Source organism: Drosophila teissieri, chromosome 2L (assembly GCF_016746235.2).
Source record: "Drosophila teissieri strain GT53w chromosome 2L, Prin_Dtei_1.1, whole genome shotgun sequence".
Classification (NCBI taxonomy): domain Eukaryota; kingdom Metazoa; phylum Arthropoda; class Insecta; order Diptera; family Drosophilidae; genus Drosophila; species Drosophila teissieri.
Window position 1 is genome coordinate 3704392 of NC_053029.1, and position 22033 is coordinate 3726424.

Here is a 22033-nt window from a genome sequence, read left to right on the forward strand (position 1 = left end):
CATTGCGACACACTTCGTCACAAGGATTGACTTTGCGTTGGATTAAATTAAGCAATATTTACACAACATTTAGTACAAACTTTCCCAAGCGGCGCAGAGCCAAAAGATCAAACAGGCTGAATCAATAGCCGAAGGTCCTGCCGCAGGACGTTTTTTCCCAGAGTGCGTGTGTCTGGGATTCTGGGATTGTAGATTTTCGATCCGTTTCAACATCGGATCGGATGTGCCGTCGGTTTGTCAGCGTCTGACAGCTTTAACCTCGGCGTTTGGCAATTGTCGCCGCTGTTGACGCTTGGCAAACTGTCGGCGAACTTTTCCATTTCAAAGTGACTGGCCCGATGGACTCCGCCCACCCTTTCGGTACCCAGTACTCGGTACCCTGGCCTGTGGAGTCGCGAGCGGTAATTAACATCATGTCATAAGTGTACAAAGGCAAATAAATAAATAAATAGATAAACAGCAAGCGGAGTGGAGTGGAGACACATGAAAGACACAGGCCGAATATTTCCCAGCACATGATATATGGCATCGCACTGGCTGACTTCCTGCTATATCCATCCATTTGTTGTCGTTACTAATATTGTTACTATTCCTGTGTTGTTGTGTTGTTGCGCCTGTCAACACATGGCCTGGCCAAAAGGATTAGCCCTCTCCCGGGGGAAACACATGTCCCACTATTTGCATGTGGAAGACGCGCGAGAGATGCTCCGGCACTCGGAAACGGAAACCAAAGTCGCATCGTGGAATGCGGAAAGCAGGAACGATGGCCATAAAAAATAATTGGGAAAAGACCTGAGAGTCGTTGTTGCTATGGGCCAAGGACCTGCACCAATAAAGAAGTCATTGGCTCGGCCATAAAGCCATAAAAAACTATAAAACTCTCGGCCTGCTCGACATTAGTAGCCTGCCATTGTTTGCGGAGGTCCTGCCCGGCTCGGCGAAAAAATAAAATCGGAAAATCGATGCACAAAAATGTAGAGCGTAAAAAATATAACAACGAGAGCAAAAAATCACAAAATCATCATAAAACGAAAATGACAACTTACTTAGTCGCTTCTCTGGCATCATAAAAACGCCCAAAAGCCACTTCGCAGAAGACCAAGACCCTTGGTTCTTGACTCTCGCATCTCGCATCTCCGGACTCTGACCCGGTTTTTAGCAATGTTCTTCTTGTTTTTTTTTGCTCTCATTGTCTGATGGTTTTTTGGACCATTGCCGTGCATATTTTATGGTATTTTTTCGTGTTTCCACGAATAAAATTAGATTTTTTAGAGCAGAAATGTCAGCAGCGCAGTCGCGGAGTCATAGGCAATAATTGTAAAATGACTTTTTAGTGGGTCAAATGCCAGGGGTCTCGCTATTCCACCAAAATCACTTTTTATATTAGCCGTGGCAAATGAAGTAGGGGCATTTTTTGGGAATCTCGACTTGGTGACCTTCACTTGCAGGGAAATCTACAAGTTTTTCCTCCGAATCGAACTTCCTTGGGCTACTGAAAGAAGTCATCACGGATTTTTCTGCATTCGAGGAAGTGATAGTAGTTAGGAACTGCCTTTTATGACTAGAATTCTTTCATCAAAAAATCACAGATGAAAATCAAATGTTGATGGTGAATTTGATCACAGATTAAAATCAAATGTTTATGGTGAACTTGATCACAAAAATCACAGATAGAAATCACATGTTTATGGGGAACTTAATGATATATTTAGACTCCTATTTCTTGAATGTTCTGTTTACAGCTTGTAAATGTAAGCATTGCAGATTTCAGTCCGCCATTTTCTCTCTCTAGAAACAATTTTATATAATTTCCCCAACTGGGGAAGGGGTAAAATGCAGCACAATTTTCTCAGGCATCCCAGTCAAGATGGCAGAGGGCCAAAAGCCGCGGTTCAAGGCTTCGTTCAAAGGCAATTTGCAATTTCATGGCGAATACAGACCAACTGTAGCCACTGCGATGAGTTGAGGGAAAAAACAATTTCAGTTATTGGAAATGCTTCCAGCGAAGTGGGCAACAACAACCATTTCGCAACCTCGATTTCCCTGGCAAAACGCCAAAAAGTCGCTAAAATTGTCCAAGTCCTTGGGATTCGCCTGATAATTAGGTAAATCTATTGGGATCTCTTTCCCGGCCAAAGGCGAAGAAATGGCTGGCTGGATGGATGGATGTGCAGAAGTCAAGGCTGCCGAAAACGAAAAAGATGAAAAAGACGGGTGCAGGCGGCATTGTTGCGATTTGAATTGCTTGCGAAAAGTATCTAAACACACCATAAACGCGTCACGCCCGCGACTCCGCGAATCGTAAACCCAAGGACATGCACATCCTGGCCCTAAGATGCCGCGACCAAAACCAAAGCGCTCGTTGGAAAAAGGGGTGTACCCTTTACCAGCGTAATTAAAGGGGTGTGGACGGGTGAGTTGCTGGCCCAGGCAACCAGGTAGCCAGGCAGCCAGGATGCCATCGTAAAACCGGGATCCTAGAAAACCTAACCCTAAACGTTACCCTGAACTGGACTTTGGCTTCGGTGCGCCATTGTCTTTCGCATTGCGGTGGGCGCGTCGCACTTTTACTCCTTCCCAAAACGAAAACGAGGTACCTATATACTCGTATCTGCAGATATTCCCTCGCTCACGCACGACCTGGCAGAGCATCGTACCTGGAAGAGCCCACTATCGCGGACAAAAGGAGTAGCAAAGGGATTAGTGAACTTGCAAGCGAGTATCCTTCGAGCATTTGCACATTTGCTGTGCGCGGCCTTGCCTCTCATTTTGGGTGTAGCGAATGCAGGAAGGGTTGATCCGCAGAAGGGTTGCACTTTATTTGGCAAAATAATTAGATTGATCCGCAGGGCAGTTGACTTCTCTGGTCATATTAGTGCTGCGCAAGGCAACTCCCCCACAACAAACCCACGATTTCCTGCAGCGAATCCAACGGGCTTAGGGCTGACTTCGGTTTTTGGTGAGCAACTCCCCGAAAGAGCAATCCTTTACCGTATTTGTCAAAATAATTAGATTAATCCTTTCACGGGCTGGTGCGGCATATGATTAGCACACAAGTGTAAGCCGAAGTCCAATGTAGCAGTGGAGGTGTTACTCATATACCAAATAAAAAGTGTATCTTTTGGTATAAGTTTTGTCATGTGCTTAGACACATACATATGTATGTACGCTTAAAGTCCTTAAAGAATTACGTTTAATTTTACAAGCATTTGAAGAGTAGTTAGTAAATATATTAATTTGATATATTTTTTTAAAGGTTAAGCTATCCAGCTTCAGCTCCACCCGAATCGTGACTCACCTGGCGAAACTCCTCCCCCAGCGATTTCGATAGCGGCGCTTTGTGGGCTGTCAGCTACCTGAAAGCACCTCGTTCCCTTGGCTGGCTTATCGATCGGGCGGCAGTTGATGGTGACTGCCATCATATCATCCCACCCCCACACCATCCCCATTCCAGTCCCACCCCCACCACAGCCCCATCACAGCCCCACCGCGATTGCGTCGCTGTTTGCCGTATGGTAATAAACGGAGTCGGAGCCAAACCCGTATTTTGATAAGGGCCACGAAAATGTCGCAAAAACAGAATGAGTTGGTAGAAATCTAATAATAAAATAAAAAAATAAAAAAAAACGGCACAAGGGGCGACAACACCTTTACGATGGCCCACGGCCCACTGGCAACGGGAGCGAGTGAGATGGGGCGCGGCGGCAGAAAGAGACGGGTGAGCAGGCAGTGACTTTGATTTTAGCCGCCGCGCTTGTCATAAACATGGGCCGACTTTCATATTTCGCCGGCTGTTTCCCTCCTTTTCCATTTATTTTCCTTTTATGCTTTATTTGCGTTTGTGATTTAACAATATGGCGGATGGCTCGCTGGATATGGTGGTTCACTTATCCGGTGGTTCAGTGGTTCGCTGGTTCGGTGGTTCGGTGGTTCGGTGGTTGGGCACCCATTTCGATGGCAGCCCCCAAAAGTAAACCGCCGACCGCCAATCAAAATGCGCGCGCCCGAATTAACCCACTGAGGGAGTTGATCGAGTGGGCGAAAGGTTGGGCTTCAATGGGCTAATGGAAAAGTAGCAAGGGATGGGCAGAAATTGGATAAGCAATTTGTAATTTAAATACATTTTCTTATATTTTTTTTTTCTTTTCTTTTCTTATCTTTTACTTTTCGTAATCATTATTATGTTTATTGAACTGAAGTGCCATTCATTTTGATCTTTCCTCAGCCCACCAAGGGTTAAGATTGTGTTTTCCTTTCGAAACGAGGCTTTGATTAATTAATAATGGAATTGCTAGAGTTCAGCTGGGGATCAGCACAGAGGACTAATTGAAATGGCATCAATGGCCTCACTTGGCTATCGATCTTTTCAATTAGCCCAAAAACACCCGGGGAGAGTGTTCGCGCTTCGTAGTGAGCCACGTCTCATTACGCGGCGTATTGATGGAGGGCGAGAGGCCCTTTGATCCGGCGATCGGAATCTGGGATGATGGCCACCCATTGATAGATAATCATGGTGACTGAATCGACACACTTCGGCCCCACATCGCTGGCCGATGTAATCCAAGACAAGTGTGTAATTAATAATGCGCCAAGGGGCAGCGCTTCTCGCTTCTCGCTTTTCGATGATTTCCAGCGAAGATCTCGCCTCGTAAAGTATTCAAATTACGGGGCGACGAAAAGTGTGAAAATGCGTTTGGAACGACACGAAAGGTCGCACCCCTGACACTGCGTGATTTATGATGCCAAAACATGTGCGACCCACAAAAAACACGGCTCCATGCCAGATGCGGTATCCTCCAGGACAGCGATGCTCCGATGCTGATCCTTCGATCCTTGGATCCTCCGTTCCCAATTGCGATCCTTCAGCGCCACTTGCGGGAGTGTCAAGTGTTTGTTTGCTCCGATTACATGCGTTGTTGGTTATTTCGATCCGGCTATTAGGGCACTGTTTACAGTGCGGCGCTATCCATAAATTATGAAAAATTCCCAATGATCTGTAGCGGAGAAAGCAGATCTCCAGTTCGTGGGCCATAGCCCGTAACCCATACCCCGTAACACATACCCCTTAACCCATAGCCCATAGCCCGTAACCCGTAACCCGATGCGGAATTTCAATTTCTGAAAAACTCTCCACCACACCCCCAAGTTTGTTTACATTTTCCCTGAGACTAATTGTCGACATTGTATTCATGTGGCAGAGACTTTCAGGCACGGCGCACCAAGTGCTTCCATTTCCAACTAAGTATTTGGAATTTATTGGTCAAATCGCTGGATGGCCAACCGAACCGATAGCCTCTCTGTGTGTGTGGTCCATAATCGCATTTCCATTTGCATCTCAAGTGGGGGAGTGCTGTTTTGCAGTTGCATTTTTACGACTACTTAAGGCTAATGCCCGGTTCGTGGAATCTGGAGATTCGAATACGGTAGTAAATAGTTGCACCACTCAAGTGGCTGCCCGTGGAGTTGCAGCTCTGGGTCCTGGCCCACTACCGAACTACCACACACTCCTTAAAAAATTCCAAAACCTGCTTATCAGCTCGGTTTTGTTTGGTTTCGTTTTGACAGGCGGCCAGGCGAAAGGAGCCATGTTATGCACTCTTGTGGTTGTCACAAAACATCGATGCCACTAAACTCGGAGCGGCAAGTTTCAGATATCGCGGCCATCGATTCCCGGGAGTGCCAGTCGGAATCGTAAAAAACTTGAGTACCAAATGTATCTTTACACGAAAAACCCAGAGGTTTGTTGTGCCAGTACTCACTATCTATCTATGCATCCACATTTCATTTGTTGCTCAATATTTATCTACTATGCCAAATACAATAACCAAAACATTCTTCGCCTAATATTGTAAGCCACTTAAGGTAACCAAATGGCATCTCTTTATTTTCAAATCATTCCAATTATTGGCAATCCTTTAACCTTCGCCCTGCGTTAATGTCTTAATTTGAGACCCAAGGAGCAGCCTGCAAATCTCTCCATTAGGTGACCAACTAATCGAACTCGGGTCCACGGTTAACCCCAGACTGCCCGCTCCGTCACCTTGGACCACACACATCCTGCCAGAGCAGGCTGGATATCCAGCAGGTTGTGCTGCAGGTCCCGCTGCTAACTAGTTACAAATAATTATCTGTTTGCCAAATACTCGGGGACAACTTGATCCGTGGAACTGGACACATCCATCCAATTGCAATTATACGCCAGTGGCCTTGAGTCGCCGCTGGCCACTGGTGGTGGTACGAGGTTAGCCCAACCATCAGAGTTTTGGGTTTCGGCACTGGCATGGCGAATGCCAAGGAAGCCCAGGGAAGAGTCCTCTGAAGTGGAATCTCTGCGACTAATGCTGTGATTAGCATCTGCGTTGACAAACACAGTGAGCGGTCCCAAGGCGAAGATTCTGCATTTCAGTATTTCACGTCTACGGATCAGGGCACTGAGTTCTCGGGGCACTGGGAACTGCGATGCGGAACCCCACCCAAGATGAATAATTATGGGTGATCTTTATGCTAGCACCGGCTCCTCGCTGGGACCGTTAATGCTCAAGTTGAGTCGCGGGGTTCCAGGGGTTTCATGGCTTTCATGGCTTTCAGGGGTTTCACGGAGTTCCATGGGTTCCGTCGTGGACGCGGGACACGAGGATGGCTACCTGCGGCGTTTCCTTAGGCATTCCTGAAATTTCCTTCCTTCACCTTCAATTGATGCGCTCGAGTCGCGCTTTGTTAGCAGATATATTCACGCGTATTCCGCCGAAACTCGCTAATGGTCACAGCAAGTCGTCCGATACGATGCCATTCGATCCGAACTGAACTGAACTGAAACCATGTTTCACCTTGGTCCCCGCCTGTGTTATTAATGATGGAAATTTGAAAATACAGAAGGTTCAATAATTGCAACATCATTGGGTCTTCGATTTCTCAACCTTCGGCTGACTTTTGTCCCCGGGCCGTAAACAAATTGCCAGGCATTTCGCCACACTTTCCGATACTTCCAATACTTCAATACTTCCATACCCAGCCGGGACTTGTAAAACACACGCGCGTCCCTGAGCAACCAAAGTGCAGATATATATCCCGATCCCAATACCGATCCCAATTCCTATACCGATCCCGAAAACATGGCTCTACCTAGGATCCGTAAAGAGCCGATCGGCAGCACTGCGTTTATATTGCAGCAATTTCGAATCAATTGAATAGTTTCCACGAACGCGCACAAAGGCCATAAAACGCGTCGCGTGGTGAAGGCGCAGCTACAGATACGCAAACTATGAGATACTGCAACTGGCGGAAGGACAAACTTCTTCTGCTTTTTCAGCAACAGCTTCACCTTCACTTCGCTTTTGCCTGTTTGCCCGTTGCCTGTTTGCCCGTTTTATTGGCCTTTTTGTCGTCGTAATTCACGTGTAAAACACGCCGAATGCCCAGTGCCCTTTCGGCCATCTCCCCTCCTCCCTCCTACCAACTACCCAAAACTGCACTCGAGGATTGCGCGTGCGCACCTCTCCATTTGTTTGCATTGCGCACACGCCCTTCCCCTCGGCCACTCTGGACTTCCTTTTTAGAGGCGTACGCCTGAGATCCGGGATGCGGAATCAAGTAATGGACAAACAGATCCATTGTCGATTTCCCTGAATTTTCGGCGCACGAATCAAGTTATTTTAACACTTGCCAAGGCGACGCGAAATGAGAATTGGTAGTTAACGTGGCCTTGTCAAAGGGGCCAAGGTATTGAATTGGAGAAAGTCCTAAAATAGCTTGTTCCTTACAGCAATTATTCCGTAATTTCTTCAGTTTGTTTCAATCATTCTTAGCCCTCTTGAAGTTTACAATCTATCATTAGACGTCTAGAGCAAAACTTTGATTACAGCCTATTCAAATGGCTGCTTATCGTGTGCAAACGCAATCGCAACCCTTGAAGAAGTAGACAAGTTGCAGTTAAGCTCCCGTCTGCATGTTTGTTGCAGTTAAGCTCCCGACCAGAAGAGCTCCTTCAGTTCAAACCCCCGATAAGCTATCGCCGATTGTCTGCCCTGCTGTGGAGCAGCTTATATCAGCTGAAAATCCATCGAGTGGCTCCCACAAGTGGCTCCCACAAGTTGGCTTCAGGTGCACGTACCCCAAATTCCCCAAACCAAACCGAATCGAGGCGTTCCAAGCCCAGAGACCAAATACCGAAAACCAATTCAAGTAGCTCGTGCAGTTCACCTTAATGCGCCCCTCGGCATTCGGCATTCGACATTCAACATTCGGCACTCGACGGGGGACAGGAAACTGCAGCTCCAAGTGACCGCCACTGCAACTGCATTTCGGACTCGAGATTGGCCAGTTATCTGCTGTCAGTCTGCCTACTCCTGCTCCTTCTCCTCCTGCCCAGTTGCTCTGTCCAGCAGATAGCTACCCGTCATTGTCCGGAGGCACGAGTTCGATTAGTTGCTAGGGAAAGGTGTGCACTGACAGAAAAGCGGCACTAGGTATCTGTTGCAACCTTTCTTCTTACTACTCAAACTACTCATTCTCTGGAAGTAAGGAGCTCTGAGTTCAATAACTTTCGTAGCTCATTAGTGCATAAGTATTTCATTTAAGTATTATTTCAATTTCCGAGTGTACTGTTTGCCTTTGACCGGACGTTAATTGGATCACCCCGGCTGGACCCCAGTAGGATCTACTCCCGGTTCCCAATCTTGGCAGCTGTCTGCCGAACGACGCCCGCTGGGCACACATGTCCTGCGCTGTGTCCTCCTTTGATTGCCTACTAATCCTGGCCATCGATGCTCGGGCGACAATCGAAGTAAACAGCCAGACAAATGGGCAAACAAATGAGCCGGGGCGTGTGTCCTTAAACGAGCCAAATTGGATCATAACTGCGAAATGCTCAAATGGTGAATGCTCTATGGCTGAAATGCTGAAATCTGTGCAAACAGCGCTCTAATTAAGTCCTGCGGAGAGGGTCCCCCCATAAAAAGGACCTCCCTCCAAATAGCCGACCATTAAAGCCGGACAATGGGGACGCGTGTTTTCTGAATTGCGTCACCAGACCGCTTACTTGGATCGGGAATAGAACATTTTTGGGGGAAGAACATGTGTAACTGACGTCAGCTGGTTGCGGAATGTCGCCAAATAATCTTTCGCAAAAGTGAGGAAGTGGAATTAGAAATTGGCTATTTTTAAATTTTTTTTGTAATACCCGCACTTTATGAAAAACATTTTGGGGGAAGTCTGTAACTGACGTGGTTTCGGGAATGTCGCAAAATAATCTTACGCAAAAGAGAGGAAGTCGAATTAGAAATTAGCTATTTTGAACTTTTTTGTAATATTCATTTTGAAAATGAAAAACACATTGGAGGAAGTCTGAGACTGACGTCAGCTGGTTTCGGAAATGACGCAAAGTAACCTCAAAAGAAAGGAAGTTGAATTAAAAATTGGCTATTTTTGAACTTAATTGTAATACCCATTTTGAAAATGAAAAACTACAAACTTCTAACTCAGATAAGATGAAATTACTCATGTGTCAAAACTTGGGGGGGCTATCGAAGGAGTTGAAGGCCTTGGGAACCTTGGTATCGATCCACTGAAACTAGGCTCGCGATAAGCCAAGACCAGAAGTGCCCAAGAGCGTGTAGGCGTTTCCCATGTGTATTTGACCCCTCGAGCTGCCCAGATTTCGGAACCCATTCTCCGATGGCAACAGCAACAGCAAGAGAAACAACGCAATATCAACAAGCTGGGCTTATAATGGGGGCGAAACTACCGATCGAAGCCACTCACAGCCACCAGAATCAACAGAACCAGCACCAGAGCACCACAACCAGAACCAGAGCCACCACGAGCTCCACCACTCCATTGAAATATAATTGGTCCCATGGGCACCTACTTATCGGCAGGAATGTTCGTTTTTAATTGCCCCGCTTTGTCGAAATACAATTTGCCTTTGTAAAATTTAACACACTTTTTATCGAGCCAAGAAAAAAAGACGAACACTTACCGAGAAAAAACACTTAGCGCGCTAACTGGCTGCTATCAAGTGAGTGAGAGAGTGTTTCGCCCCAGAGCCAATCGGCATCGCAATGGCCTGGGAAGTGGGTCGATACAACGCCCACTCCCATTAGCTGGTGTGGAGCCACTCCAACTACTCTACTCCCCCCAAAACTACCCACTCCAATCCACTCGGATTCCCTTTCAATTTTCCCAACGAGCCATCATCGAACGACTCCAATCCAATTAATGCTGCAAGCCAATCCATCTTGCTTCCTCAAAAATGAGGCACACTTGAAATGTGAAATTGGGGAGTTTTTCAAAATATTTGATTACATATTTCTATCAAAGGTTGAACAAAATATGACTGAATTACTTGATAAATCGGGCTAAGAGAAATACATAATTATTTACATACCAAGTGAACTTAACACTTCTTCCAAAGATACATTTCATCTAATACTGTCTTAGAATCCTGTCGCCTTGGGAATCCCTTGGGACTTTTCTTCGAGTGCATTTCTGGGCAGAGCCAGGCACTTCAAATTACCGCCACTAATCTTGCGGGCATGTCACTGGGACGCGGCCAAACCAGCAACCAGCCACAGATCCCAGTGCCCAAGCACAAACCCAAACCCGAGTCAAAATCCAAATCCAAAATCCAGCGACCGACGACCGCAGCTCAAAGTGCAAAGTGCACTTGACAGACAGCCAGCTGCAGCAGCTGGCGAATGTATCTGCATGTGTAGATGTATCTGTAACTCTGGGCGGATATTCTTTCGATGCCCGGCTGCATTTCGAATGGCAATTGCATTTATTATCGCTCCACATCGCTTGCGGTTCAATTAACGCTTACTACTGTCCATTATCGATGTGTTTTGAGGGCGTATTTCCGCATCGCCATCGCAATTCAATTGTCCAGTCGAATATCTTGAGGCCCTTTTGCAGTCCAATCGTCGTACAGACAGTTGACTCAAGCTGACACTTGATTTGATTTCATAATGGATACTTGAAGACTGAACATAAATGCTAGCATTCCAAGAGTATGGGTACAATTAATTAAATTGTAAGTCATAATTCTATAAAGAAAATTCAATATACATTCATCAATTTCAAGAAATTCGATTTGATATAAGCTGTAATAGCTTCTATTCTTTCTGATCTTAAAAGGTTTTTCTCCTTTATTCGTATAGAACTAGGAACTTATTATTTTCATTTGAATCTGAGCGGTTAAAGTGGCGCCACCTATTCTGAACTCTGTAAAACAAGGTGGCAACGCAAGCAAAGAATTCTAGTGTGCCTAAAAGCATGCTATGAAAAATGCGAGAACTTCGCCAATTGGATAGGCTCTACTTTGTGAGCTACTAAGCAGATTTTAAGAAAAAATAATATAATTAAAATATAAAGTTAAATGCAAAAAGGCAATTTATAAGCAGTACATAACCAAGTGTAGTGCATAAGCATCGGCCTTCCTGTATTATAAGATTAAAAATGTATTTAAGTCGCCTGCGCCGTATCGATGAATTGCTATCGATAGCAGTTCCAGTTGGAAGCTTCCAAGTGCAACTCATCGCGATTGCACTCTCCAATCAGAAACCACAACAAACACTTTGATTAACCAAAACACAACGATTAGAATCCAACTGGACAATGACAATGGAAGATAAGGTTATCGGATCTCAACGTTGGGTAACCAACTCAGTCGGCGGAAAACTACGGAACGATGAAAACGTGGTTGCGCAGCGGAGTGTTAATTGCCTTGCTGGGGCTTCTGGGGCTTCCCCAGTTGATATCTGGCGGTAATATTCTGGCCGTGTATCCGCACTTTGGTTTCAGCCACTTCAAGGTGGTGATGCCCATACTGAACGAGTTGGCGCAACGTGGTCATGACATCACGGTGATCTCGTACGTGAAGAACCCCCAAGCCGCAGTCTATCCCAACTACGAGGAGCTCTTGATTTCGGCGCCTGGCGAGGATCAGGCGAGCACCACAATCAACTTGGTGCCCCTGACGGAGCACACACCCACCAGATCCCTGGGCGTGCTCATCCGGGAGTATGTGGCCCTGCACGAGGAGGGTCAGAAGAGCTGTGCGCACCTCTACGCCAGTGGCCACATGGAACGGGCCATCGAACGGCATCAGCAGAAGCCCTACGATCTGCTACTCACCGAGTACTTCAACTCCGATTGCCAACTGGCGTTGGCCAAGTTACTGAATCTGCCAATCATTGGCTTGAGTACCTGTGCACTGATGCCCTACTACTACGATCGCATCGATCTGCCCGACACACCTGCCTTCATACAGTCGGAATTCGTGGGATTCGCTGGCCAGCTGAACTGGCATGAACGACTGCTCAACTTTGTTCAGGCCAAGTTGTTGAAGTTCCTGTACAAGTACCACTCCAATAGGGCTGATAACGCCTTGGTACGGAAGTACCTGGGAGTGGAAGTGGACGTGGATGAGGTGGCTCGCACTCAAACGGCTTTTGTATTCGGCAACCAACATTACTCCCTGATGGGCAGCCGCCCACAGTCACTGCAATTCGTGGAAATCGGAGGAGTACACATCACCAAAAAGGCGGAGCAGGAACTACCAGAGCATATCGCCAATTTCCTCAATAAATCTGAAGAGGGAGTGATCTTTATAAGCTGGGGCTCCATGGTGCGGGCTTCAAGCATAGACGCAGATAAACTGTCGGCCATACTAGAAGTTCTAAAGAGCCAGCCATTGAAGATCATCTGGAAATGGGAGGCGGATGAGGCACCCGCAGCAGATTCCTCCAAGTTTCTCTTCGTCAAGTGGGCTCCCCAACTGGCGCTTCTATGTAAGTTATTACTTTTAAATTCCCTAAAGCAGGTTTCCAGTTCTATTAAGAAACCAGTTATGCCGCGGCTATTTACATTTGTAACTTAAAATCGCTTCCACTTTAGGTCACCCCAAAGTAAAGTTGTTTTGGGCCCATGGCGGCCTACTTGGAACCACCGAATCGGTGCATTGTGGCAAACCCCTGCTAGTCACCCCAATCTACGGAGATCAGTTCCTCAATGCATTCTCGGTGCAAAATCGTGGAATGGGTCTCAAGTTGGACTACCAAGACATCACTGTATACAATTTAAACAAAGCTCTTACAGAACTTCGCAAAAAGAGGTACTTTTCCTATGCTTTTCAAAAAAGCGAAGCAGTTTTAACATATTTCTTTGCAGTTACGCCCAACGATCTCTTGAGGTCTCCAAGGTGTTCAATGGACGCCAGCAGACGCCGCTGCAATCAGCGATTTGGTCTGTGGAACATGTCATTAACAATGGATTAGTTGCCGCCAAACTACTTCAATCTCCAGGCATAGAACTCAATGGATTCATCTACCATTCACTGGATAGTGTAGCCCTCATCCTGACACCTTTAATTCTACTGATCGTAGTCCTATTCTATTTGTGCAAAAGGAATCCACCGAAGTCTGTCCACAAGAAAGTGGGCAAGAAGGCCAAGAGATCGTAGTCTACTAAAATTTACGCATGACTTGACAATTTCTGTAACAACAAATATATATTAAGCATCGTTTGAGTGGACTTCAGTAACGCAGGCGTTGCATGCAATCCCTGCGGCACTCCTCGAAGGTCATGAAGTTGTTCTCAGTGGAGGCACAGCCCGTGTAGATGAAGCTCTCGCAGTTTCCGGTGTCCCTATTGTAGGCATACCGCAACTGGCGACCTCGGCACAAACCAGGTGCCTTGGGCTGTCTGCAGGCTGGAATTAGGAAAACTTGTTAAAATCTAGTTTATTATTAAATAAATCCGTGACATACCTATTATCTGTTCGATTTGTTCGTGCGTCTGATTTTCCAGGCTCGGCAGACCCAACGAAAGGCCCACGACCAAAAGCAACACCAGCCAAAGTTGCCTCCAGCTCGAAACCAAAACCATGTTGTTCAGTTCATAAATCTATATCCGAATGTAATGTATCCACTTGATTCTCCAGTTACACTTTCGTTTTCCAATTGCAGAGCTTCAGTTTTCCGTTGCGATCTGCACCAACGTCAGTGACAGAATGTTCTCATTTAATTTGTGTGGCATTTTGACTGATTTTTCTCGGCTTTCTTTCGTCTTCCGTTCCTCACGTAGCTGAGTTTCGTTTTTGGCCAACTTCGTTTCCATTTCGGCGTTTCCTCTTCTTACTGCATATTTTCCACTGCACTCTTTTCGCCAGTGAAAACGTGTGCCCCGAGATGCGCCCATATAGGAAGTACCTTGAAAAAGGTCAAGTTGAGTGGGCTGTTTTACATGATGTAAAAGCACTGTTCATTTCACATTGCACTTAAACAAATTAGTACTTTTACTGTGAATGTCGTAATATTGAAAATCTTATCTATTATAAACAAAGAAAGCCATAAAGAGCAGAGTGATAAAGATGTATCGGATCAATTTGTTTATTCAATTTCTAACTGGTTTACTTATAAAAAGACAATTAAAAGGGCATGTTATTCGTACAAATAATAGACATGATCGCTAAGACTAATGAAAGACAGTAGAGAGGTCACATAGAATTTTAAGAAATGTGTGACGGAAGATCTTGGTCAAATGTTGCTTTCAAATGTTTATCTTACAGACTATAAGGCAACCCGATTTGTATGCATTAACAATGATGTGTAATAATTATGTTAAAAATATTTAATAGATACAAATAGCTGAATTTATACAATGCACATGGCTAACAGAGCTCTAAAACAGAGTCACAGACCTACTTACAATTTACATCAATTCCATGCGAACTAGACACATATATCCTCATTATAAAATAATAGTTATAAACTCGTTAATAAATTCATTGCGTTGCACATCATGGGTATAACATCACGGAGACGTATGTATCTATAAATCTCAAATGGAGCTGCGACGATGGATGATTGTGCTTTTGTGTCGGCCCTTGGCCTTGCGACTGCTACGTTTCTTTGTTTTTTTGGGGCAGCTTTTCGATGCGAGCTGCTGACTGTTGCTGTTGGCTTTGGCGTACATATGGCGCACTTAAGATCAATTTTTCCTCCCTGGCTGTCATCTTCTCTGGTTTTCCGCAGCAGAAGCGTTTAGAGAGCATCGTCTAGGAAACGGCTTCGGAATCTCCTCAGAAGTCCTTGTCCCATCCAGTGACATCGTCTGGTGGCGGACCCTCTGGATCAGGGGGATAGTCATCAAAGTTGGTGGTATCGACCACGCTTTTCACGGCTGGCTTAATGGGCGGTTCCAGGGTGCAGTTCTGCAGTCCCCACCAATAGAAGCCATCAAACCATCTGCGCGGGAAATAATAAACGAATGAGTCTCTATTTCATGTACTGTTGGAAATGCATCTTACTTGTGCTTCTGGATCTCACTGATTCCCCCACGCTGGTAGCCCAAACGCTCGGCGGGATTGTCGCGACAGAGCTTCTTGATCAGGTTGCTGGCATTGCGGGTGATATTCCTTGGGAATTCGATGGCGTCGATGCCCTTAAGTATAATGTTGTAGGTGCGCATGGGATCCGAGCCCGTGAATGGAGGGGTACCTAGAATAACAATGGTTATTTACATCACGACGGTACTTAAATCGTTTCCTTCACTCACCAGTAAGCAACTCGAACATGAGCACTCCCAGCGACCAGTAATCCGCACTGATGTCATGACCCCGATTGAGAATCACCTCGGGAGCCACGTACTCTGGAGTGCCGCAGAAAGTCCAGGTCTTCCTGCCCGTCTGCAGCTTCTTGGCAAAGCCAAAGTCCACCAGCTTCACATAACCGCGTTCATTGAGCAACAGGTTCTCCGGCTTCAGATCGCGGTAGATGATGTTACGCGAGTGTAGGTAATCAAAGGCCTCCACCACACACGCCGTGTAGAAGCGGGTGGTGCTGTCGTCGAAGTTGCCCTTGTCCCGCAGAATCGTCCAGAGCTCGCCGCCCAGACAGCTCTCCATCAGCATGTACAGGTACTTCTTGTCCTTGAAGGTCTTGAACAGCTTCACGATGAACTGGCAATTGGCCTCGCCCATGATCTCCTTCTCGGACATGATGTGCTGCTGCTGGCGCGTCTCCACGATCTGTGACTTTTTCATCTGCTTGAGGGCGAAGGACCTGGAGCCATCTCCATTTGTTTGGACCAGCTCTACGCGACCGAAGCCTCCAACTCCAAGGGTTGCGATGACGCGCAGATCTGTGAGATTGATGTCCCGGAATTCCTCGTTGATCCTGCAAGTGAATGGATTGTTAGTTCATGTACTTAAACTTTTAATTGTGTTTATAATCAAGATAAGCTGAAGACCTTTAAAACCAATACAAAGGTTTAGTTAGAAAAAGTCTTGCGGAACTAACATTTTGCTTAAATCATCTTCTTCGCTTTCAATCTTCTTGCCAAGCGTACTATAACTACTAATTTGAGTCAAATTGAATGTGGTAATTTTGCTTTGCCCTCACTCGACTATCAGGTAATTATACATTTAAAGCCATCAACAAAAATTTGTTGATTTGGAGGTAGTTCATTGACCTTGTTTTCGATTGATTCAATTCCTCATTGTGCTTATCTTGATTCGTATTTATTTCAAATACTCGCTTACTTTCTGCGTTCCATGGCGCCCTCGTCGTCGTAGCGATGCTTGATCTCGTCCAGATTGGAAATCAGCTGATTGAAGGTCTCGCGATCGATGACCAGACAACTGACGCCATCGGCGGACTCGCAAATAATATTCGCCGTGCGCAGATCATCGCTGAAAAAATGTAATACACATTAGTTATAGATTATAAATGGTAATCTTTTAAATGAAACTCACCCCTGGAGAGCCTTCTCGCCAAAGAAATCCCCTTTGCCCAGCATGCGTATGAACTTCTCCTCCTGCGTGTCCTGCTGCTTGATCGTCACACGCACCTTTCCCTTGGAGATGATGAAGAAGGTGTCGCCTCTGGCGCCCTGGCGCACTATGTAGTCGCCGCGCTGGTAGTGCGTCTCCTCCAAGACATCGGAGATTTTGATGAGCGTGTCTTCCGCCAGGTCTTTGAAGATGGGCACACTAGCGGTAGATAAGAAGACCAAAAATTGTTAGTTTCATTCGAGATAATCTCCGTGGCAGGCCAAAGAAAGTGCTGTAATTAGTGGACGAGTGGAAGTTCGATCTAGATAAGAGAATTCCACGGTAATGGGAATCTATTGTTGACCTACATCGATCTTCAAGACTGAAAGTCTCACCTGAACTCCTCCCATTACGGTGTTCCCTGCGGCTGGCATTTTCTATGTGCATCGCACACATCTTTTATTGTTACACTCAACAAAAACAGAAGCATAGCCACTATTTCTAGCTAGGTTTCTGTTACATTCATAGAAATCAATAGATAAACTATGTATTAAACATTTTCGTTTCTGGTAAACCTTTCTGTCTTTTCTTTGAGGTAAAGTAGGAAAATTCCTAAACTATTTTCTCTATCTGTAGAGCAACGTAATCCAAGCTGAACTCCTCCCATTCTGTTTTTTCCCGCTGGCTAGCATTTTTTCAGTGAATGCCCACATGTATCTGGAGTGTATAGCTGGAGTTGCAGTTGCAGTTGCAGCTGCAGTATCTGTATCTGTATCTGAATCTTTGATCAGCGTCATCATCAGCCCATTGCACTTTCATTTTCAATCTGCTTTTTCCGCTACTTCTCGAATCTGGAATAGGCAACGAGTGCATGGTCGAGGCCTCAATTATGGTTTTTAGCAGTTTTTCAGTTTTTACGGACGACCAATTAAACGCGATTAATTTGCCGGTCACTCCGGAGGCAGGAGCGACTGGAGATGGAAGTGGAGACTGGAAACCACCACAGACTTGGCCAAAAAAAAAAAAAAAAACTGGTTGAAAACACGGCTGGCATTGGGAAAGAAATTTCTATGCGTTCGTTGGCCGCACCAACTGATGTTTAGCTGAAGTAAGTTTTCATTTGAGTTTGAGCCACTACTGCACGTCATATGGACGCCCAACACCATGACGATGGCGATGACGATGACGAGATGGCCATAATGCTGCATTCGATCTGAAGAGATGCCGTCGATGGAGCCGGTGAAAGTTACCTTACTTTATTCGCCATACCTTGCACGATTTGAACACACAAATCGAGCGGGCTACAAGAAATCCGAAAAAAAATCCTTAAGCTAAGCGATTTTTACATTTGCCATTATAGAGTAATGGCCATACACGAGCTGCACTGCGGAATTGATATAATTAAGTGCAAATGAACATTAATTACGCCCAAATTGCAAATAACCAGTCGGCACCATCTCGCCAACAAATCGCCACAGGCTCAGAAGGCTCATTAAAATGCACATTAAATTGCCGCTTGGCAATGGGGAAGTCAATCTCTCCCCTGGCCTGATCTTCGAGAGGAGTGGCCAAGGAGGCGGAGAAGGAGGTGGGCTACGCACCTCTTGAGGAAGTCGCTGTACTCCGCCTGCCGGATGAGGCCCGTTCGCATCATGATGGTCTGGAAGCACTGGCGCTCGATGGCCCACAGGTTGCACTCGGTGATCGCGGTGATGGTCGCCGTGCGCTGGCAGTTGTACAGGATCGCCAGTTCGCCCAGGACCTTCGCACCCGACAGGGTGGAGAGGTACTTGCCCTCGCGGGAAACCTCCACGCGTCCATCTGGGGAGAAAATGTAAACGTTAATTTAGTAAATCTTAAAAGTTTCAATAATAATTCAGTCCTATCCTATGGCTATTAATGAGTACTATGCACCTATCCTAGAGGTCCCTGTTCAAAATGCCCTTCCACCCCTTACCCTGCTCTGCCTCCTCCTCCTGGCCACCGCTGGACTGCTCCTTGAGATTCCCGGTCCTGCGTCGGCGGGCATATGTGTGCACTGGAACGATGAGGCGGGGTCGTGGTATACAGAAACCATCCCCGTTGAGATCCTTGGAGCTGCCGTTGCTGCTGGCAGCCGGTGAGATTTGTGGACTCTTTTGACGCACAGCCTTCTCCCCCTCCAGTTTGAGTCCCTCGATGGCCTGCTCCAAGCTGAGGCGTCTCAGTGAAGCGGTGGAGTCCCTAGTTCTGGCCACACTTCTGCTAAAGGAAGTGGTCTGGTTGGGCATCCTAACCGTGGCGTAGCGCTGAACCGAAGTTTGTGATCTGCTCAGGGGTTTCGAGACGCGTTTTTTAGGTGGCTCGGGAGGCGGTTCTCTGGGTGGCGGAACCATCAGTCTCTGTGGCTGCTGGCAGATCACTACTTGGTCGTGGGAATCCTCTGCAGCCGAGGAGAATGTGGAGTAGGCGGAGGAACTGTTGCTGAGATTTTCCTTGACTTTCGGTGGCGATCTCAAGGTGGCATAACTGGGCGGTTGCGAGATGGTTTGGGAGCGACGCAGGGACGGCGGTTTCACGGAGAACTGTTGCCGCGGTCTCGGAACTCTTGGTCTCTCAGTGGGATCCAGCACGTAGTGGTTAACTGCAGGTGGTTCCTGCGTACTGGCCAACTTCTCCTTGCCCTCCGAGGTCGCTTCCAGCTCTTCGTGATCCTGCACCTGATCCTGATCCTCGGCCACCCAGCCGTTGTGCATCTGCTGCTGCTGATGATGCTGCAGTGGCGATGGTCGGTAGCCATTCAGCTCCTTGATGGTGCTCACTATGCGCTTGTCCCGCGACTGCAGCTCCAACTGCCGGATATTCTCCAGGGTCATTTGGTACTTGCTCAGGGCGGAGATGCCCTCGATGAGGAAACTGCTGCCGGCGGAGCTGCTTTGCCTGCTCAATTTGGAGCCCGTTGTGGCCGTTGGAGCCGGCTGACTTGCAGCCCTCAGCCAGTTGGCTTCGTACAGTGCACCCATGGCACTGCTGCCCTCCAGCGAGAGACTCGCATCCACGGCTTTGCCCGGATAATGTTTGATTTTCATTACGAAAGTGAAAAATTTCACTTGACCAGCAGCAGCGGCGACGACGTGATTCGTTTGTCTTTGGCTCCACCAGCACCACTACCAGTAACAGTAAAAGCACCAGCAGCAGAGTTTAGTTTATGTTTTTGTGCCTGTTGTTTGTTATTTTCGGAGGTCTTTTGCATAACCAAAGAGCTCTGCAGTTTCGCGCACGGAATATTTGAAGAGTCACTGGGAATGGCGATGTATACGGTTTGGTTTTCAGGCCTGTGATGTGTTGCTAACAAAATCACAATAATGTATTTGTTATTTATATTGCAAAAGCCACACACGTTTGCTGTTTCAGTTGCTGTGTTTCTGCCGTCGACGACGGTGTTGTAAACTTTCCATGTTTTTTGCGACTTGCCTCACGTTTGTGGATTGATTTTGTTTATGGCCTGTTGATCTACCAACTTTGACAAGCGGCCAGAGGCACAGTGGAGGGCAGTACAATAGCAAAACATGGTCATTTATATAAAATCAAACCAAAACAGTGAAATCTTTAACAGTTTACTCTGCTCAGAATATGAAAACTACTTCAAAAATCACCTATTACCTATTTTTAATATCTTGGAAAACCACAATCCCTACCGGATTTGGGGAATTACGCACAGAAACTTGTCTTGCAATCCATGCAACACCCAACAGCATTTAGCTGAGTTGCAAATTAATTTCGGCCAATTGGTAAGAGCGTGTGAATGAGTGAGTCTCGCGTTTTTTTCCACCTCTGCCATTTGCGAGTGCATCAAAAGCTTAATCATCGACCAATTAGCCAATTGTGAATGAAAGTTGGCGGTCGAAGCGGTAAAAGGGGAAGTGACAATTGGCGATGTTGCCAAAGGTAAACAGTAATAATAAAGGCGGTCTTGTCTGTGATCACAATCAAAAGTGACGTATTGACCGACCTAGAGAGGCCCCAAATCAGTCCAGTGACCAGCGGTGCTGGGCTCCAAAAATTTGGAGCGTGACTCTGAATTGAAAGGGAGTTGTTAGCTGCGAGTTTGGTTTCCATTTGGATCGGGGTCCATTTACGCTAATTGATCGGGCAAACTGACTCAAGTGATCTTTATGACTCACTTATTAGGGGCGATTTCAGGCAAATATTTATTTTCATTTAGTTAATATTGAATGCGCAAAATAGACAACGTAAATTGGAAAGTCTGGAAGTTTTGGAACAGGGTGTGCCGACCAATAATATAATAAGATAAAGTGTTAGCTGCTATATTAGCATTATCATAAATAGAACTGCGTCAGAAGAGCAAGATCACATGCCAAACTTTTACCTAAAATGCTTTAAATTCAGCTAATAAATTTCCATACAAAGTATGGTATGATATGATAGCACATGTGTGGGGAACCCGCTTTATAAATAGACAATCAAAACCAAGCGATTCAATTGAAAACGCTCAGTTGTCACGACTACGCACAATCGGAAACGATGACTAAACAAACAACAATTACGAGCGGCGAAGATAAACAATTAACAAAGATCATTTGTGGCACCTTGAATATGAACAATCAAACAGTAAACACTGGTGTTGTTGAACTATTCTCGCAGCTAATGGCAAACAAATTGCCGTGCTCACAGATACTTATTTACGTAAGAGTAGCGGGCGAGATAAATGGGGAGACCCGAGAACGCTGTTATCACTACGTGGTTTTCCATGTGAAAACAACTCGTGCCTTGGCTTTTCAAAGTGATAACAGAGCGTACACAACACATGGCAGAGATTTACTATTCCAGTTAAGTAAATTGCTTCAATAGCACAAACTCTATTTAAATGAAATTTTGCGCGTTTTGAGAGAGATTTCCTTCTTAAAAGGTACGAGTTTTTCCCAAAAATATGTGAGGAAAGCTACGGGGCTTGGGGTTCCATGAGTTCAGCGGGGTCGAGGTTTGCTGGCTTTTAAAAATGCGGAAATCCGTCAAGCCCAGCTGAACACCCCAAAAAAGCAAAATGGAAACAAGTAAATGGAGAAAAAATGTGTACAAATTGAAACTGCAGACATTTTGCAACTTTGCCCAGCGACTGGCTCCAAGTATTAATGGTTGTTGCTTGTTGGATGTCGAGTGTTGGCAAGGTCAGCCGGTGTCTGATTCGCCGATTTGAATACAATCGCAGAGCGGAGGAAACAAGAATTTAAAAGCAGCACTTGCACTGTGCGAAAATCTTTG

General features: G+C 46.1%; 3 protein-coding genes across 4 annotated transcripts in view; 1 reads left to right on the forward strand and 2 right to left on the reverse strand.

Moving 5' to 3' along the window:
- Positions 1-11648: 11648 nt before the first annotated feature.
- On the forward strand, positions 11649-13459 carry LOC122626512 (UDP-glucosyltransferase 2). Its single transcript, XM_043806802.1, has 3 exons — positions 11649-12788; positions 12895-13111; positions 13168-13459. Exons 1-3 carry the CDS (start codon positions 11687-11689, stop codon positions 13457-13459), a joined length of 1611 nt encoding a protein of 536 aa, XP_043662737.1. The 5' UTR covers positions 11649-11686.
- A 29-nt stretch (positions 13460-13488) lies between these two features.
- Positions 13489-14077, reverse strand: LOC122626513 (kappaPI-actitoxin-Avd3d). Its single transcript, XM_043806803.1, has 2 exons — positions 13767-14077; positions 13489-13708 (listed from the first exon to the last, which is right to left on the reverse strand). The coding sequence occupies exons 1-2, from the start codon at positions 13882-13884 to the stop codon at positions 13533-13535; spliced, it is 294 nt and encodes a 97-aa protein (XP_043662738.1). The 5' UTR covers positions 13885-14077; the 3' UTR covers positions 13489-13532.
- A 294-nt stretch (positions 14078-14371) lies between these two features.
- LOC122626511 (cGMP-dependent protein kinase, isozyme 2 forms cD5/T2) overlaps positions 14372-22033 on the reverse strand; it is a 30393-nt gene continuing 22731 nt past the window's right edge. The window contains exons 2-8 of one of the 2 annotated variants that reach the window (XM_043806801.1): positions 18729-20098; positions 18373-18592; positions 16754-16990; positions 16541-16690; positions 15556-16175; positions 15308-15497; positions 14372-15245 (exon numbers count right to left, since the gene is read on the reverse strand). In XM_043806801.1, the coding sequence (XP_043662736.1) occupies positions 15080-15245; positions 15308-15497; positions 15556-16175; positions 16541-16690; positions 16754-16990; positions 18373-18592; positions 18729-19839 (2694 nt within the window). In that variant the 5' untranslated portion in view covers positions 19840-20098 and the 3' untranslated portion in view covers positions 14372-15079. The remainder of the gene's footprint in view (positions 15246-15307; positions 15498-15555; positions 16176-16540; positions 16691-16753; positions 16991-18372; positions 18593-18728; positions 20099-22033) is intronic. The other variant, XM_043806800.1, reaches the window with a different exon arrangement.